This window comes from Phoxinus phoxinus (genome assembly GCF_949152265.1).
Source record: "Phoxinus phoxinus genome assembly, chromosome: 16".
Lineage (NCBI taxonomy): Eukaryota > Metazoa > Chordata > Actinopteri > Cypriniformes > Leuciscidae > Phoxinus > Phoxinus phoxinus.
The window spans coordinates 10,544,352-10,564,149 of record NC_136891.1 but is presented as its reverse complement, the minus strand read 5'-3'; the positions used below and the strand labels follow the sequence as shown (position 1 = coordinate 10,564,149).

Below are 19,798 nucleotides of genomic sequence, written 5' to 3'. Positions count from 1 at the left end.
AGAAGGACAGATAAAAAAGATAAAGGAGAAAGAGATAAAGATAGATATAGGAGAGCTGATGCATGCAGTGAACAGACACTTCACAATACACATGACAGGCCACTAACCAACTGGTCCATCCCCGTGTGTTACTTCACCTGGTAATCGTATGTGCTTCTCCGATCAAAGTTCTACTCCCACTCTGACTTTATTGGTATGTATGTAAGTGCGCTAAACCCTGTTGTCGTCTCCTGGAGTTAACATGGACGCCGTGTGGAGAATTATTCTCTTCATAGTACTTCTCATGTTCAAGGTATTTTAAACTTTATTATTATTCATTTTTAAATGTAAAAACCTAATCTAATCTAATCTATAATCAATCTATCTTGCAGGTGCATGCCCTTCCAACACAATATGGTACAACATTTTTGACTTTTTAAAGATCATGTTCATTTTGAATTTTATCTTCATTCAACCTTCTTACAAGTTTGTATGCTTTATTAAAAATTAGGCAAGGATGCAGATGCAGGTGAATTACGGGAGGACATTCTTGAAATCAATTTAGGTCAGTAAAAATTAATTTGTAGAAAAGCAAACAGTTTGCCATACAAGCATAAGTGTTTTACATGCAATACAATCTTATTATACATATATTTGTCAGTTCAATAAGAGAAAAATAAATACATTTTAAAGTGTCTGAATTTATCCATTTCATTGAAACATTTCAGATTCCCAGAGAGATTTGTTTGAAGGAGATATTGCCGGAGATGTAAGTCTTGTCCAAATCTCTACTGCCTTTTGTTTTTATTTTACCATATTTTCTATTCAATATTTAATTCCTAAAATTAACTCTTATCTTAGCCACGAAGAAATGCAATATTAGATGAAAAAGCAAGATGGGAGTTTCCAATTCCATACATACTCACAGATAGTTTGGGTGAGATTATTTATTATTTTCAAATTCAAAATCAACAAACTGATTCCAGGTTGAGAATATTCATACAGCTTCACTTGTTTAGATTTAAATGCAAAAGGAGTGATCCTTCAAGCATTTGAAATGTATCGTCTCAAGTCTTGCGTGGACTTTAAGCCCTATGAAGGAGAGAGCACCTATATTTCTTTCACAAAGCTGGATGGGTGAGTAAAAATCAACCTGGGCTGCTTTTCACAAAAGCATCGTAAGCCTGCAACGGAAAATGCAGGTTTGTTTTTGTCATTGATACAGATGTTGGTCATTTGTGGGAGATTTAAAGAGAGGGCAGAACGTCTCCATAGGGGACAGATGTGACACCAAGGCCATCGTAGAGCATGAACTTCTCCATGCACTGGGTTTCTACCATGAACAGTCTCGCTCTGACAGAGATGACTATGTTCAAATCTGGTGGGATCAAATCATTCCAGGTTATTTGCATCTATTTTTATTTAAGTGCATCATAAATCTCTCTTTTAGTTTGGTGCAAATTTGTGATTTGCATTGCAAAAATGGGGAAGGATGGGAGAAATGTAATGCCTCTTTCGTTTTGTCATCCACATTTTTGCAGGAAAGGAGCACAATTTCAATAAGTATGAGGATGATTTTATAACTGATTTGAACACACCCTATGATTATGAGTCCATCATGCACTACAGGCCTCTGTCTTTCAACAAGGACCCTGATATTCCCACCATAACCACTACCATCCCTGCCTTCAATAACGTAATAGGACAGCGCTTAGACTTCAGTGCTCTTGATCTGGAAAGACTGAATCGCATGTATGAATGCAGTAAGTTCTGATATTCAACAACCGCCTCAGGCTCTTACAAACATTACAAACAATGCTTGACATATTTTGTGCATGAAAAAACATTCCATACTTGCAATATTGCCATATCAACTTGTTTTTTTTTTTCAGCTGCAACCCACACTCTTCTGGATCAATGTGCCTTTGAGCAGATCAACATTTGCGGAATGATTCAGTATGATGAAGATGATGCGGACTGGGTCCAGACTTTGAGCTCTACAGATGTGAAGGACCACACACTTGGAGGAAACTGCAGAGGTAATTTCAGTTGAACACTTTTGTTTGTGACATGACGTGAGGGCCAAGTAACTCATACTCTGAATTTAACCCTTCCAAGTTAGTGTGCACACATTAGGAGCAGTGAGTAGTGAACACTGAACACACACACTGCAAACCGTGGACACACATATCCAGAGCAGTGGGCATTGCTTCCTTTTTCTGTGGTGCCCGGGGAGAAATTGGGGGTTAGGCACCTTGCTTAAGGGAACCTCAGTCATTTCTGCCGGTATAGAGAATCGAACCCGCAACCTTTGGGTTACCAGTCTGACTATCTAACAGGCCATGACTGCCCCAAATTTGATGTAATTTGGTGGAAAAAAAATAATACTGATTTCCAAGACTATCACAAGTTACTCTTAATTTTAATAAATTCTCTTCTGGATTAGTAAACTAGAATTTCCTTATATGACAACAATATTCAATATATGATATATAGCCATTGATTGCCATTTTGTATAAACAATGTTTTATTGTTATTAGATGCAGGCTATTTTATGAAGTTTGACACCGCTAACAAGGCTAAGGGACACAGTGCTTTGTTGGAGTCACGGATTCTTTACCCCAAGAGAAACCAGCAGTGCCTTGAGTTCTTCTACAAGATTACTGGAGACTCTGGTGACCAGCTCATCATTTGGGTCAAAAGGGATGATGGAACTGGCACTGTTCACAAAGTCAAAAAAGTTTACACAATCACAGGTCAGTTACGGCCAAAAATTACTATATAAATATATAAATATCGCAAAATATAACTAGAGTATATTAATTCCCAGCTCTAAACTGCTAAAAGCAACCGTAGAGCATGAAGATATCAAGATATTATAACCATTAACATCATGTTTTTATATAAAGCTGCTTTGTGCAAACAACTGATTTGTCTGTTGTACTGACAATTGACTCAAAATATTTCTTCTGATAGCCTACTTTGATTATGTATTAGATATTGAATACTGTGCGCCTCTTTGATTTCTTCAGGGGATGGGGATGAGTCATGGAAGATTGCACATGTCACTCTAAATGTTGAGGAAAAGTTCCGGTACTTCTTCTAGGGTATTGTTGGCTCCAACAAAACATCAGGAGGGATCTTTATAGATGACATTACTCTGACTGAGACATCATGCCCACATGCTGTCTGGAGGATTCAGAACTTCACCAGCCTCCTTAATATCCCACAGGGTGACAGAGTTCAGAGTGCTCGTTTTTATAACTCTGAGGGTTACGCTTATGGAATTAATGTGTATCCAAATAGCAGGAATAACTCCACTGAAGAGTTTGTTGGGATCACTTTTCACCTCTTCGCTGGTGAGAATGATGCGGTATTAGAATGGCCTGCAGCGAATCGGCAGGTCACTATTACGGCTATGGATCAAAATCCAGACACAAGGCTTCAAATGTCTAACAGCAGAAGCTTCACCACTGGTGCGTCTGTCTGTCTCTCTGTCTGTCTGTCTGTCTGTCTGTCTGTCTGTCTGTCTGTCTGTCTGTCTGTCTCTCTGTCTGTCTGTCTGTCTGTCTGTCTGTCTGTCTGTCTGTCTGTCTGTCTGTCTATCTATCTATCTATCTATCTATCTATCTATCTATCTATCTATCTATCTATCTATCTATCTATCTATCTATCTATCTATCTATCTATCTATCTATCTATCGTTCAGTCCATCCATCCATCAATCTATCCATCAAGGAATTATAATTTAATGGCCCCCATTAATCGCTCACTTAGATGCTGACATGCGGTGGAGTAAACCATCTACGTTTGGAGAATGGGACGAAAGCTGCTTATGCTTCAGAGGTCCAGAGTTTGGTTGGGCCACTTTCATCTCACACGATCAGCTCCATAGGCGGGACTTCCTCAAGAACGATGACCTGATCATCACTGTTAATTTCGATGGTAATTTTGATCATGCAGAACTGTTCCACCCATCACTATAATTAGTGTGTTTACAGCTATTGGGATAAATATGTTGATTGTTGAAAGTGTGTTTTACTTTAACAACCAGATTTGGCACATCTTGTAAAATCTGAAGTACCAACCAAGCTCCAACTCTCAAGCAACCCCCAGCCTGCAGAAGAAAGCTTTGAGAGCCCAAAAGTCCGGGTGCCACGAGCGATCAGCGACCCATGTCAGCCAAACCCCTGCCGTAATGGAGGAGCTTGTGTCATACATCAGGGGAGAGCAACATGCAGGTTAGTGCACCTCTGTCATCTCAGCATGTTTAATTATAAAACCACAGTTTGTTGTTTAAGAATGAAACATGGCTTATATAGTGACAGTTATATGTCTTCTGCAGGTGTGTCTCTGGACAGGCCATTGCGTACGCAGGAGACACTTGTGAGAAACAGCACTTTGATGGAGGAATTCTGGGAGTTTTGATTGGTGGTGCTGCAGGAACTGTAACTCTTACTGCTGCCATTATAGCGGTGATCTACAGGCAGAACTAAACCTATTTCATCACATCTGAATAACCACTCTGTGATAAGCAAAGTATTTTATTGATGAACCATCTTACAATAGTATGCCCAAGATATTTTATTCATAATAAAACTTGTGTTATTAACAATCTCATCTCTCTTTTTTTCCATATCCCTTTACATGAAGAAAGAAAATCGGTCTAACAAGAGAGAAACCAAAAAAATTATAATTTGTCAAGCTCAAGAAAAGTGCATAGATAAGTGTTAAATTATCTTTGGTTCATCAGATATTTTGTCCAAATAACTAAATAGCAGAAAATGATGTCATAGTTCCATATGTTTGGCAAAATAAAAGCAGAGCTAAAACTAATTATCAACTAAGGTAGTGACCACATTTGCATTTAAAGAGATACACATTTTCATACGTTTAGAACTGTTTTAAATTAAAGACAACAACAATCAGGGTATCGCTACATATATACAGCAGCACTTTATATTGTTCTTTTAAAAACACAAACACAAACATCTATTATATTTTTTTGATTCTCTTGGTTTGTTCCTAAGTTTATGCAGTAAATAAAAAGGGACGACCACAGCCTATACTTTGTTTCAAAGATGTTAAGTCTTTACAAAAAGAACGTTTAGGTCTTCACCAAGCAGTTGTGCTTCCTCTCCTCTTTTTGTTTCTGCTGTGGGTTCAGAGGTGGATCAATGTCCTATAAAGTTTTACATGCTCCTTCTGCAATACAAATCAGAAACAGAAATTTTATTAAAGAAAAGTTTGTCTTCAAGTCATTTAGCTGCCTTTGAATTCATGAACTTTGCAAGATTGACACTGTTATTGAACTAAACTAAGCTGAATAATGACAGTTAATCTCTGTAGAGCTGCTTTACAGTTGAAATAGAAGTTGTTTCATAATTGATTCATTTTGCAACATTAACATTGTTATTATCCTGTAAAGCTGTTTTAAAACAATCTGTATAATACCAATCTGTATAACAAAAGTTACTTACATAAATAAAAGCGATTTGACTTAAATCTTCCTCACATAATATTTCCAGGTTGTAAATCAAACAAGGGAATTAAGCTGTATCAAAAACGTACCTTGTGTGCATTTATTTGTGTGGATCATTTATTTTGCGACGGATGTTGCTGTTCCTTGTTCTTTTCCCGATTTCTGGGGGTGGAGGTGGTGAGAGGGTTATTATAATGTTAGATTTCATTCATAATGTTATTTAAAATATTTGTTATTTTATTTTAACATTATATTTTGCAATTATTATTTGTATTATAATTCTTCACTCAAATTGATTTTTTTCTCCTAACCAAGTTGTGGCATGGCATTTAAAAATTAACATTTGACTTACCCCCAGAACTATTTTTAATATTTCATCTCGGACCTGTAAAACAAAAAAAGAAACAGGTGAGTGTCCTGTGGTCCTGTACTAAACATCTTTAATGTCAATTACAATGCACACCCTTTTTTCTGCAAAACATCCTGTCAACAAGATGAAGAAGCCCTAGAAGGTACAAACGATACAGAGGCATAAGGTAGGCTATAAATGATTCAATATATATATGCCGTATTATTTAAAGTGTTATAATTTTCGTGTAGAGATGGGAATACCTGCAGGGAGTTGACTATGGTGAATGCGTAATGAACAACGTATGTAATAAACTGTGTAAAGTCGTCCATCAGAAACACAAAGATCCCCAGAATCCAAGTCCCACCAAAAATAGGTGTGAGAAAGATAATCACTTTGATTATGCTTTTTGCTGCATCGTTGTCCCCCTTTTTGTTGGTCTCAGCTCCAGACGGCTTTAAAACCGTCACAATGACCACCACCATGGAAGCAATGTTCACCAGCACGATGGTCCCAACTGGAAAGAGAAATGCGTGGATGGATCCCTGCATGGCTGACTGATAGGTAAGCCAGCATGTTTTCGAGCTGTAATACGGGATGTCAGATGCTTGATCGTAGTACACGTATGTAACCGCCACAGTCACTGTTGGACAAACATAGCCAATGGTGAATCCGAGGATCATGTAGATCTTTTTCCCAATGTGGCTGAAGACGAAAATGAGCTGGTGGACCAACATGACACTCAGACACAGCATCCAAAAGAACATCGCCAGGAAGAAGTAATGCTTCGCCACCACCAAAATAAGGCACACGGTTTCATTTAGGATTGATGGGAAAGAGGAAGCTAAGAAGCTGCAGTCGGCCAAAAGCAGACACAGTGCGATGTTGAGAAGACAAGTGTGCCGGAAGTGAGAGAGGCTGGATTTAACTACGGCACTCCAGACCAAACACTCGATGATGATATAGATAATGAGAGAGCATATGGAGATTCCCAGTCCAATGTACGTGAGCTGATCTAGAAAAGGCATGCTTACTGCATGCTTGGACATGAGCATGGAGAAGGAGGTGAGATGGTTGCATGCACAGTAGGCGGTGTTCCCGGGACCTTGAACGTAATCGCAACCTTCGTCTGACCATCTCTCCTCCGAGACGTTCCAAAACACGCATTGCATTGTGGCACTGCTGCCCTCATCATTTGGAAAAGCCAGTCTGATGTTCACCGAAGACTGAGTGTTGTTCTCAACTGTGCTGGATACGACTATGCTAGGAAACAATGCGCCCTCATAACCGAATTTTGGCAAGCGGTTGGCCAAGCTCTGTAATCCTACTGTTTTCACCATATCTGCTGTTGCGTTCAGCTCAACTTCCACGTTGAAAACAGTTTTGTTGCAAGTGGCGCCGCTTCGGCAGATCTGAAGCTGAATGTTTGAGGAGTTGTAGCCCTCACTGGCGTTTATTCTGATGCTTTTTACAAGGCCTTCTACGGATGACAGATATTGTGAGGCCAGTGAACCGCTCTCTTCCTCGTCTCCCCCATTCCAGGTTACGTTCAACATGCTGCTGGCTGATTCGATGAAATCCTTCAAAGAAAACAGATTTCCTACTGAAACAGCAAATATCTTAAAGCAACACATTCTCACTCCCAGCCCGTCACACATTGACAATGGTCAGCAGGACCCCTTACCTCAGCATTACTTTTTAACGCACAGGGTACCCCGTTAGAGTAATTTTTTGACGCGCAGGGTAACGTTACTCCATTGCTTTCATAGCAAATACGACTACAGGCACAATTTATTCAAAAAATACAAATATTCAAAGTGTTCCGAGACCAAACAATTGATTTGTGTGAAGAAAAGATTCAAAAGCGATCACCGTCTCCATCCACCGTAGATCATGCCATAGATTTTACAAACGCAAAGAATTATGCGCCTTGATCTGACGCATACGGCAAACAATGGAAAACAATGGAGTACCCTGTGAATCGAATTTTTTTTTTTTGCGTATTAAAAAATAATGCAGAGGAGTTCTGACCAAGCATCAATATGTGACAAGTTGGGTGTGAGAACATGTTGCTCAATTTTTCATAATGTTACAGCCTGAGTTACATTTAAAACTTTAACATGATCAGAACCTGAAGATGTAGCTCTCAATATTGGTACCTGCAATTTTCAAAATGTTATATTATATTGAATATATGTAATGAAGAATTAAAGTAATGCGAAATATTTCAAATATCAAATTTTTCATTTAAATTTTTTTTTATTAATTATTCCTCCGCCAAGCAATGTAGTTCCAAAGAGGTTGCTAAGCAACACATGCAGCAACAAAAGAATCACAAACGGCAGTTGCGCAGTAATACTAATATAATGCGGTCACAGGTGTATGTTTGTTGAGTAATTTACAACGGCTTTGAACGCGGCTCAACCAATCAGAATCAAAGACTGGAACTATCTGTTTTATAATAACTACTTGTTATAACTATAACTAATAATTTGTATTATTTGAATTCATTATAATATACTTAGTTATTTCATATGTGAGCTGTCAAAAGGGAGTGATATAGTTGAAATGCTTACTCCAAGAAGGTTCTCGCCTAGTGGCATGTTTACTGATGCCTTTTTCATAGTTTGGAAAACAGTAACTGCAGTTTTGACATCACCAAAACTGTTCTCGTCATCTTCGGATGTGTTGTTTTTCAAACTCTGAAAGATTAACTGAGCGACCTCTTGTGTTGCTCCAAGTCCTTTTTCAAAATCCTGGAGTGAGATAAAAATTTGACATTTTCACATTAAATACATACTTCACATGCCATAGTTGTGTCAGGTCACTCAGAACCTGTCAGGTCTATAGTTTTGCATATACCTTTGCTTGCAAAGCTACAATATTCAGGACTGCTTTAACACACAGAGAGACTTCTTCACCCCATGTTTTCCCATTGCATTTGCGTTTCATTGTGCCCTGTCTCCCTGATGCAATACAGTCTATAACAGCTGTTTCATTATTCTTTGTTTTTGGCCATATTCTCTCTTCAATTACTTCCGCTGCACAAAACAGGTCACTGGCTACAAAAACAAACAAACAGACAAAAATAAATAAATACAAACATTAGTTTTTTTTTACATTACCAGTCTCCATGGGGTTTTGTAGAAAGGCATACATTTGCATTAGAATAACTTTCAGTACTTACGGTAAATGACTGGTACTTTTATTGAGAGATTTCGCAGCTGAGTCAAAGTGTTCTCTAAAGTGCAACTGGCCTCAAGTGAACTTGGTTTGCCTTCTGCCAGACAATTAACAGTGAAGTCTGCTGTATACTTGATTATACCACTGCGCTCTGTAAAACATGGGTAACATTTTTACATGTGTTCGCTGGTTATGGATAATTGAAATAAACAGTGAACAAATGTATGTGGACACGCCCAAGTTTATGGCACCCCCAACTCAGGAACTTGGGTATCAAAATGATTCCCGATCTTCCCAGTGGTAAATACGACTTTAAATACGCGTTGTTCAATTTTTAACTAGGAAACTCGTATTTACAATATCTCTGATAGCACGTGAAGTCAGCATAAAACCATATCTAGTGGTGAATCATCCAAATTTGGAAATGGTTTGAAACCAATGTTTGAACAGTATCATTTGCTGAAATCACGTGACTTGGCGCGTTCGATACAAGCTCCGGACCAAAGAAAAGATTTGTAGCCTATTTCGAAGCTTCAAGCTGTAGTGTTTTGAAAGCGCCCATCACTAATAGTATTGACACAATCTTCGTGTTGTTGCTTTGATGATTATTTTGTCCATTGTAGGCCTAGTGGACGATTTTATTCATAGTGGAAATTTTAAGATAGCATATATAGGTAGAATTGTGTATGTGGAAACACTCCAAAATGTATGGATTTAATTAAATTAAATGATTGTAAATGTAGTTTATCACATTTGAATGTTTAAGTTTGACAACCAAGTGTCCAAATACTATTTTTTAATGTTTTTCTAGAAAACATGTGCTTGTGCTGTCATGTTTTATAATAAATACATGTAAATATATACATGTAATTAATTTATTTAAAAGCATTTCACGAGTTCACACTTACATATAATTAAATAGAGTAAAAAGGTTATGCGTATTTGGCGTGCTGTCCGAGAGTAGGGCTCCGAGCTTTTAATTTGACTCGAACCCAGAGTATTCCCCATCCCAGGTTGGGATAGGAACTTAGAAGTGAGGAGATGGGGTGTTGGAGGGATGCTGGAAAACTGTTGTAGATCTGCTGTATATATATATATATATATATATATATATATATATATATATATATATATATATATATATATATACCTCCTGATGCTAATTGACTGGATGAGCTCCTCCTATGTTAATTAGGTTAATTATCTGAAAGTGCTCCTCCCGAACTTTGTTAATAAAACATCATTACACATTCGTCTAAATACATTTTGGGGCCACAAGCCAGATTTTGATCGCTTGCACTTCACAAATGATGAGCTATGACACATTTTAACAAAGCTTTACCTGGAACATTTGTGCTACTTAAATTGCTTGATTTTAAAACCTGTCAAATATATTTTATAGAATAAGTATAAACTTTATGTGATTTGAAGCTTCAGTTGAATATGTGCTCTATGAAAGATAAAAGTCAGCTTCATGTGAGCATGCAGCAGCTTTACCTTCTTTAATTGGTTGAGTTTCACTTCCGAGTTTTAGCCAGGGTTTGTAGGTTTCAGTACTGTTGTCGATGGAACATGAGATGGTAACTTTGGCGGATGATGCTTCAGAGCAATCTATAGTTTGTGGATTGCTTGTCACATTAATGACTTCTGGCAGAAGTGCAATTTGAATAGGTGCCATGGCCATGTGAGCTATGTTCCCGCTGACAAAAAGGCAGCTGTATGTTCCTGGAATATAAAAAAATGACAAAAGTCACAATAATGTAAATGGAACCCTGTTTCACTCATGATTGCATTGACCAACACACCTGACCAGAATCCACTTGTCTTCAGAAGTGTGACTGTAGTTGTTTCTGTACAAGTATCTGACAGCATTATTTCACTCCCTGGTCCCAGAATCAATGGCACTTCTTCACCTCTTGACATCTGCCACACACACTTGCTCATAGCCTCTATACTGGTACAATTCAGCTGTTGTCTTGAATTATAACACACTTTTCCTGTAGGTGCCTCTATGAATGCCATTCCTGTAAATTATAATAAAATACTGTGATGGTGAAAAGATTGGTAGGAATGGATAGGTAGAACAAGTGATGAAAATATTGGTGTGGTTGCAGTATTTTACCTAGAGACTTCATATTGAGAGAGTAAATGGTTGGATCCGCCAATAATGTATCAATTATGCTTTGAACTTTGGAGGTGGCAAACAAAGAACTGAGAGACACTGTGAAATTGTGAGCGTATGTAAATGACCCTGTGAGACTGTGACAAAAGAGGGGAAACATCAGTTTCTCGGTTATAAACATTTTTGTAAGCTAATTGTTATCAAATGAAGAAATGAAAATAACAGAGTATTTCAAGTGGTTATTATTACTTGATTTACTTTCAAATAATAAAATAAAAATGTAAAATGTAAAATGAAATAAAAATTATGAGAAAAATATCTCACAGGCTGCCTTGCATAGTCAACGAGTTGAAGGCATTTAGCACATTAAACGCTTTCAGCAGCTGAAAAGCAAATGGGTTAGAATGATGAGTAAGAGATTTGTCATAATTTGATAAATAGCCACTCTGCATTAGGGTTTCAAAACTTTTCAGTAAAGAGATATATTACTTTATTACATGGCTCTCTGGAATACTTGATTCTGTCAACTTTATAGCGCCATCCAGCGGAAGATATTTCCAAATACTCGTCCGTGCCAACGCTCTATATAAGTCAACTTTTGCGATTTAAAAAAAAATGACAATACAAACTTTTGCGATATGACGCTGTTTCCATTAACCGATTTTATGGGACTAACAATTTTTTTTCCTCTCGCGATAATCATTCCAATATCATGGCAACGGATGTTGGTAGGTTTATAGCCTATACCAGCCACCGCAATAGACATTATTATTAATGGAAAGAGACGTCCCTCTAAACATTGGACGTCGGATAGACGTGCAGGGGTGCGTTTCCCAAAAGCATCATTAGCCAACTATGGTCGCAACGCGCAAGTTCCATTGAACTCTATTGGTAACGACAGAACTTGCGACCATAGTTGGCTTTAGGAAACGCACCCCAGATCATGTCTATATTGGGTCCGTCGGTCCATGACCAATTCTGGGCATCTATTCAACGTCCAAACTAGGTCCACTATTTGGACGTCCAACCATGACCCAACATTTGACCTTTGAACTGGGTAATTTTTTTGGACGTCATTTGGACAACATACTGCGCCGTCTACGTGACTGTAAATGTGCAAAAACTGTTTCCATTGCAGTTTTGCTAAATATTCCTTTTTCAAATGGCCTGAAAAACCACCTGCGATCTTAAAAACTATTTTGCAATAAATGGGAGTTTTTGCAAAAATGACGTGTTTCCATTGGGCGTATTTTCAATTCGCAATTTCAATTTGCGCAATTTGAGGGGTAATGGAAACGCGGCTACTGAAACCCGCGCTACTCGCGCTCTGTTTCATTCAAACTCTGTTCCCCGTGTCTCGGTAATCGACTGTATTGTAAATGCCATCAGAAAACGTCAGTTAATAGGTTGTAATAGTGACTGGAGTAACGAAGCGTTCCAAACTCTGAATTAAAAGCACATAAAATATCTTCCGTTTTTAATTGAAAATAGTGTCGTGTAAACGGCCCCTATATTAATCGCCTCGCAAAATGAATCATTTGAAACAACACAGGCTGTCGGCACCTGCTGGTCAAAACTGTGTAAATGCAACGAAAACTCAGGCCAAACATGGATAATGGCATCTTTCACAAACCAACTGCAAATATTTTCATGAATAAGTGTAAATGTGACCTACAATGAAATGTAGGCGCATTTCATGAAATGTATGAAATGTAACCTACAAATAAAAATGCTGCGTTTATGCCATGTGATGATTTTCATAGGTTTTAGTTGATCATTAATGTTCGATAATCCTGCATTTGCTAAAAATATTTGTTACCATGGTTTAAAAACCCTGTAATATTTGGGTTTATAGAATTAAAACAAAAACTAACAGATTCTCATCTGTGAAAGGTTATCCCATTTCTTCAGGAATTTAAATCTCTGCGTTTTTTACCAGCAGGGTCTGTGTAATGTTGTGGCATCTTTGATTGATCTTTTACTGCAAGTAATGACAGCATCTGAAATGTTGACCATTCCAAGATGGCGGACGTGCCAACGTGTCTGGAGCGGTTGAATGTGGAATCTACATATACAGGCTATATGATTAATGCGGCTTTCATGTCCTATCGAAAATTGTCCCCTCCACCATGTTTAAAGTTTATGGGACGCCCAAGGAACTTGGGTATCAAAATGATCCCAGTGGTAAATAGGATTTGTGAGGTTGTTCATGTCTAATTTTTATCTTGGAAACTCGTGAAGCACGTGAAGGCAGCATTAAACCATATCTAGTGGCGAATCAACCGAATTTGGATATGTTTTGAAACCAATGTTCGAACACTATGATATAGTATAAAGCCTCATTGGCTGAAATCACGTGACTTGGAGAGTTTGATACAAGCTCCGAACCAAAGAAAAAATTAGTAAATGTTTCTAAGCTTCAAGTAGTAGTGTTTGAAAGCGCCCATCACTAATAATATTGACACAATATTCATGTTGTTGTTGTACTCGTTACGTTTTATTTTATTCATAATGGTATAATTATAGCCTAAAACAATTTCACTAATTTCATCTCAAACCAACATTGTGATCACTTCTATTTATTTGAAGGGTAGCCGTGTAATAAGCAGGATAAAGTACAGTCAGTGCATTACCGCAAAATAAATCCAAATGCGTTGGCGTCCTGATCGCCCTGTAGGGCCCTATAATGACCGTCTGACTGTACGTTATCCCTTACATATTTAATATAATAAATGATAAATCTTTATGCCTTTCAGAAAAAGTAATACATTTTAAATGAGTAAATGCATACGTACCATGGCTGTGACTGTTGAGGAGCTACCAGTGAGCATGCCAATGAGTGAAACTATAAGGATCACAGCAGTGAAACAATCATGAATGTTGTTCGGAGGTGCCCTCGTGCAAATTATGAATGGTCTAACTGACTTTAACTTAAATGACAACTTACCATTCATTCTGGGCAGACACAGAGGTGTGGAGTATGATATATTTGCCTCACATTTATCCATGTTGCAGCATTTATTTACAGAGTCACACACAAAATTGCTCCAAACATAGCCGGGTCCACACCAGCATGTTGTATTTTGGCCAATTATCTCGCACTCTACAACACATTATCACAGGATATTTATTCTGTTTTGAAATGTAATCTGGCAGGCTGGTTTAATGATACTGGACATTTCACATAGACTTTATTAAAACAGAATACAATCTACATCAGAAATAAAAACCTGTTAAATCTCTTACCTGCTGCAATTTCAGCATTTGTGATAATTACCCCTACTGTATCTAGACTGGCATTTATAAGTCCAGGCAGTTGGTCTGCAACATTTAAGGTTTTATTCCCCTCAATCATGACCTCTGCCCAATGGGTCACATCTATGGACCCTGAAAACATAAAATGCAATATTATAAATTTGCTACATGCTTTATTTGTGTTTGATTTAACTTTTTAACAAGTTACAATTTTAAAACAATATTTTTTTATTCATTATTATTATTATTATTGTGGAAAGGACTGTCTAGTGAAATGAAAACTTACCCACTTGTGAAGTCTGTTGGATAACAGAAGAAGAAAATAGTCAGTACTTATTTTCTGCTTCTGCTTTTTTTTTTAGTAAACAAATGATCATGATGCGTAATGACAAGAACGGGATTCTTATGTGTTAGAAAATATTATATAGCATAGACAATATATTTAAACAAATTAGCAGTTTGTAGATGATGACTATGATGTTTAAAAATGAATTTAATGCCATGATCATCAGTCAATATGAATTTCGAGGGTGGTTATACAGTATGTGGCATTCAGGTGATTACTATTTGTTTTACTTATCTATTATCTTGTATATTTCCATTATGTTTTTTACCTGGCTAAAAATGAACAGTGTAGCAAAAAACAGCATTCCTGCACCAGACAGTGTCTTGATCCTATTAGAGAGATTGCATTGAATTCTTTAAAAGACAATCATAATGTATGCCTACCTCTAAAAGAAACGTAAAAGTGAAAACTTTCCCTGCTCTTTACTGAAATTGTTTGCACAAATATCTATTATTCAAATTCTAACTAGTATAGCACTATAAACTCGCCACGTCATCTCTCACTTAATAATCATCATCAAAACACAAAACAGCAAAAAACTTCAACTTAGCTAAGTGCTGCCTTTCAGAACACCAGCTAAATACATTCACAAGTGACATTTCCTTTCAATAAAAACAAAGAAGATCTTACAAAAAATATATATCTACATTTGTTTGAAGATAAAAAAACACACAATGAGGATTAAAATTATTTGGTGAACTGATTATTCTATGAACATCGAAATTATAGTAGTAAGATGATAGTATGTATACTGTGAGATAGATTATGTTTTTACACCATACCTTTAATAATCGTATTTAGCTGCTGTACATTTATAAAGAATATATGAACATACAAACCAAAAATAAATAAATACTGACCTTACAGTCTGCATTTTTAAAGAGAGGATCCGCAAGTTTTAAGCAATGCTATCTGTCATAATCTCATGTTCCCTGTGAAATGCCAGTTTCCCGAATGAAATGGGGTGCTGAATGAGAATTAGGGAAAGTTGACGAATGCAATGGGAGTGGCAAAAACTAATTTACAAAGCTCTCTCACACATTTGCATTTTACATTCTCCAAGTCCATAGGCCACCTGGATAAGTTAGAACACCATAGTCATAGCTTCAGACTTTCCATTGAGATTTGGCTAACAAATGTAGAGCTGCATGCCTGCCTTGTCCTGCAATGTTTGGTTAGATTGCCATTTGTGGCTGATTTAGAGCAATTATTTTCATGTTTAAACCTGCAGTACTTAAATAAGATGTTTAGAAAGAAGTTCTGCTGTTTCTGAATGTTGAATACCAGGTGGGAGTTCAAATTGTGTGGTGTATAGACACAATTCAAATGAACTTGTTTGTTTATTGGAAATATACTAAAAGCCCACTTCTGCACACTGTAAACAAAAATAAAAGTAAAACCCTGAATTTTGATATTTTCAATCTGAAAAATTATCTTTGAACTCAGTTGAAGGGGTAAGTGTGTATTCTCATATGTCAACACTAATATAAAATATTGTATTTTCTTTAATTTGTTGTTTGAAACCCCGGTGATATGGTTATGTTTTCCCGTTATTCCGACCACTATCGCATCCAGCTCATCTAACCCACACATGACTATGGTAATATGTGGCAACACACAGTGACCATGTTTATTCAGCCTGAGGTGAAATCATTGAGCCTCATCATTTGGCTGTTGTGGAGAACATGAATCTGGACTGTTGCGTAAGGTTATGAAAGGCGATTAAAAACGAGGTGAATTAAAAGCATAATAATAAACATGTATCACTAATAACGTGTTTTCATCATAATTTCAACATAATTACATACATTTAGTTAAACATTTAATAAAAGTCAAGGTTTTAAAAAGATTTATTGTTAGGGAACACACTTGCAAATTAGTGTCTTGTTTTCTTCATAAGTATTTGTTTGTTAAATAAGCATCCATGGAAATGTATCTGTTTTGCATGCTCATTCAAAATGAGGAAACATGCCCATGAAGGTTTAATTCCATTGAAGGAACCAGGTAAAATCATTCATACATTTCCTACTATTTTCTATTCCTGTTCTATTTATAATGTTGAAAGGCAATGTATAGCATTCTATTCAAAGTCGCAACACTCTGAGGTGACAAAGCTAAATGAGAATATCTGCTTTCCTATGAACACTTCATTTATTAATTTTAACATAAGTCTCTTTTCTTAATTCTCAGCTTTTACCATAGTAATAGCTTGTACATTAAATAATAAGACCAATGCTTGTACAGAAGTCAACTTTAGCCCTCAGATTATGAGGGGGAGTTTGAAAAGAAATAATTATGTGCATCACAGTCACAGTATAAACAAACCGGCAGCACCACAATTTACATCCTTACTAGTGTATTAAGACCACATGGCAAAAAAATATATATTTTACCAAGAATTCTGCAGCTATGCATTTGAATAAAAGTGATTTAAAAGAAATCGTAACATTTTATTTTGCTCACTTGTTTTTTAAGTACAAAATTCAAGTTTTCTGAGTTTCTGCATCATAGACTAAAATGTTACATTTTGTATGTAAAATAAAATAAAATATTGTGAACATGATGGAAATTAACTTAAGTGTTGGATCACTAGCCTGTGAATGTGAAGCGAGCAAGAAATATAAGACCTGGAGTGGATCTAGTGATTAAAGAAAGTAGTGATTCAACTGATTATTGATATCCATTAATTGATATCCTTCCTCCATTCTGCTCATATACAGTAGTACTGTAGCTTGTCCAACGTTGCCACCCCGCGTGCATATTCTTACTGCCAGGCTTAAGAAAACAACTACAAAGTAAATGTTAAATAAAGAGGCATTCAATTATTAATAAAGCTGTAAAATGCAAAGTTTTAGTAATAAATGCAATGACATCAACTGGATAGCAACTGGTCTAGACCCATCCAATATTATAAATATCAAATCTGTACATTTCTTCAATGCAGTCTACCTATAGGCTACATTTTATTCTAGTTTACAAGCGCTTTTTCATGGTTAATAAAGTAGACCATGAAAGTAGACTTTTATGAATTGATTATGCATTCATAAAACGGATAGTTCCGGTCCTTGATTATTTATTAGGCTGCTGTCACATGACGGGGATTTGACACGTGTCCTATTTTCTCGCTCGTTACGTTCATTTAAGACTTTATTTTACTAATTTAAGACGGCTCTTGAGGATACTCGACAAACCAGACATTTTGCCATGTATTCCTCTATTGTCAATTACACTGTGTGTTATTGTTCATTCAAGCGCATAACTTGAATCTGGCTGTGTGAAACCTACTGAGTCTGCAAATGTATAAATTCCCTTATTATTAAATAACTGATTCACTAACAACCCATTACTAATTATGAAAAAATAAAGACGTATTTCTATTCAAAATATCATTATTGCAGAGAAAGCTCAACAAACGTTTAATTCAGAGTTGATCTTTCAACGTTGTATCATTATTCATGCATCAACACTTTTTCAACAGTTAATTGATCAGCATTGTTTGGATGTTGGAACGTTATTTTTCTACTGATATATTTCAACAAAATGTTTAAAAGTCATGGTTGTAAAAATAATGTTGATTTGACGTACAACTCAAAAATTTATTTTTATTTCTATGTTGAATCCGTAGAGTCAACAACACCACTTCAACCATTTAGTGTTCAACGTTGTTTTGACGTTGAATTAATGTTACTTAACAAACGTTTAATTCAGAGTTGATCTTTCAACGTTGTATCATTATTCATGCATCAACACTTTTTCAACAATTAATTGATCAGCATTGTTTGGATGTTGGAACAACGTTATTTTTCTACTGATATATTTCAACAAAATGTTTAAATACCATGGTTGTAAAATGTTACTTTGATTTGTGTTGTAAAATGTAATGTTGATTTGACGTACAACTCAAATTTGATTTATATTTCTATGTTGAATCCCAACGCTATCTCACGACCAATTCGTACGAATTTGTACGAGTGATTAAAAGGTGGCTAATTCGTACGAATTTGTACGACCTCACTCGTACGAATTTGTACGATTTGTCTAAACCCACGTGACGGTTGGGTTTAGGGTCGGGGTCAGGAGTAGGTCATTCGTATGAATTCATACGATTTTGGCAAATCGTAAAATATGTACGATTTAGCAAAAAAACTTACAAATTCGTACGAGTGAGGTCGTATGAATTGGTACGAATTAGCCACCTCGTAAAATTCGTACGAATTGCCGTGAGATCGGGTTGTGAATCCATAGTGAGTTAACAACACCAGTTCAACCATTTGGTGTTCAACGTTGTTTTGACGTTGAATCAATGTTTTTTCATAAACTGACATTATTTCAACCACATTTAAAAGTTTAAGGTCAGTCGAATGCCAGCTGGGATACTGGCGCGTTTTTATGTCACATAGACAGGACATTCACAGACAGTGCTTTCTCTTTTGTCTTGTCATACTTGAATGGTTTAATAGGATTTGCATATGGCAATTAGTCATTTATCAACAGATAAAAATGTTGTTTCAATACTCTGACTAGTTCAACCATGATGTAGGCTACATATTTTTATTAACATGAAATGGAAGAAATGTAAAATGAATAAACATTTGCCTGAAAAGTACTCTATATGAATCTATTATCAACCATTAATCATTTGCATGCCCTGTAGAGGTCAAGAGTTCAAATTAAACTGGAATATAGTGAAAAAAGTGCTTTATTTAAAATATATTCCCTTTTCTAATAGTACATTGCAAATATACTGAGCATATTTTTCACCAGGGTATCTTGTTCCTCACAGTGTTTTTGGAATGTTTTATATAAAATTTAATTTAACTTTATTTAAGCATAAACAAATCATAAACAACATATGAAACACTCACCACTGACTGAATTTGTTTAGCATTGCTTTTGTACTTCTCATCATTAAGGTTGTTGAGACTGGTAAAAATATTCCTCTATTGTTTTACTGTAAACAAGTCTAAACAATACAAAATAAAAATCCACCTTTACAGATTGCAATAGGTAGCACTTCAAAGTCAATACCAAATCAAAACTAATGACAATATTTTTATGGTTACACTTAAAATGGTTACAAAA

At 36.3% G+C, this 19,798-nt stretch overlaps 2 protein-coding genes across 3 annotated transcripts; one reads left to right on the top strand and one right to left on the bottom strand.

Annotated features, from left to right (window-relative positions):
• Positions 1 to 241: 241 nt before the first annotated feature.
• On the top strand, positions 242 to 4,475 carry mep1a.2 (meprin A, alpha (PABA peptide hydrolase), tandem duplicate 2; the record flags this gene model as incomplete). The annotated part of the gene is given in 15 exon segments (XM_079584201.1): positions 242 to 292; positions 372 to 396; positions 491 to 544; positions 708 to 748; positions 841 to 916; positions 999 to 1,116; positions 1,205 to 1,380; positions 1,521 to 1,742; positions 1,872 to 2,018; positions 2,520 to 2,735; positions 3,012 to 3,082; positions 3,086 to 3,455; positions 3,757 to 3,924; positions 4,034 to 4,220; positions 4,325 to 4,475. Coding segments are annotated over 15 exon segments (2,073 nt in total).
• A 30-nt stretch (positions 4,476 to 4,505) lies between these two features.
• Positions 4,506 to 15,686, bottom strand: adgrf3b (adhesion G protein-coupled receptor F3b). Of its 2 annotated transcripts, XM_079584854.1 has the most exons (18): positions 15,577 to 15,686; positions 14,985 to 15,045; positions 14,657 to 14,669; positions 14,362 to 14,502; positions 14,063 to 14,218; positions 13,911 to 13,960; positions 11,440 to 11,498; positions 11,116 to 11,252; positions 10,799 to 11,017; positions 10,491 to 10,718; positions 8,998 to 9,144; positions 8,673 to 8,872; positions 8,387 to 8,566; positions 6,074 to 7,390; positions 5,925 to 5,966; positions 5,814 to 5,846; positions 5,551 to 5,623; positions 4,506 to 5,184 (listed from the first exon to the last, which is right to left on the bottom strand). In XM_079584854.1, the coding sequence occupies exons 1-17, from the start codon at positions 15,588 to 15,590 to the stop codon at positions 5,579 to 5,581; spliced, it is 3,042 nt and encodes a 1,013-aa protein (XP_079440980.1). In that variant the 5' UTR covers positions 15,591 to 15,686; the 3' UTR covers positions 4,506 to 5,184; positions 5,551 to 5,578. The 2 variants fall into 2 exon arrangements, with proteins under 2 accessions (XP_079440980.1, XP_079440981.1); XM_079584855.1 differs by lacking the exon at positions 14,657 to 14,669 and having other exon boundaries at positions 15,577 to 15,672.
• Positions 15,687 to 19,798: the final 4,112 nt, after the last annotated feature.

Excerpts from the sequence above, each read along its gene's own strand:
- adgrf3b (XM_079584854.1), bottom strand. Across the intron at positions 8,567-8,672 it reads TTGTAGCTTTGCAAGCAAAG|GATTTTGAAAAAGGACTTGG; the intron begins GTATATGCAAAA and ends ATCTCACTCCAG. Across the intron at positions 5,967-6,073 it reads CCATAGTCAACTCCCTGCAG|GGCTTCTTCATCTTGTTGAC; the intron begins GTATTCCCATCT and ends TGTACCTTCTAG.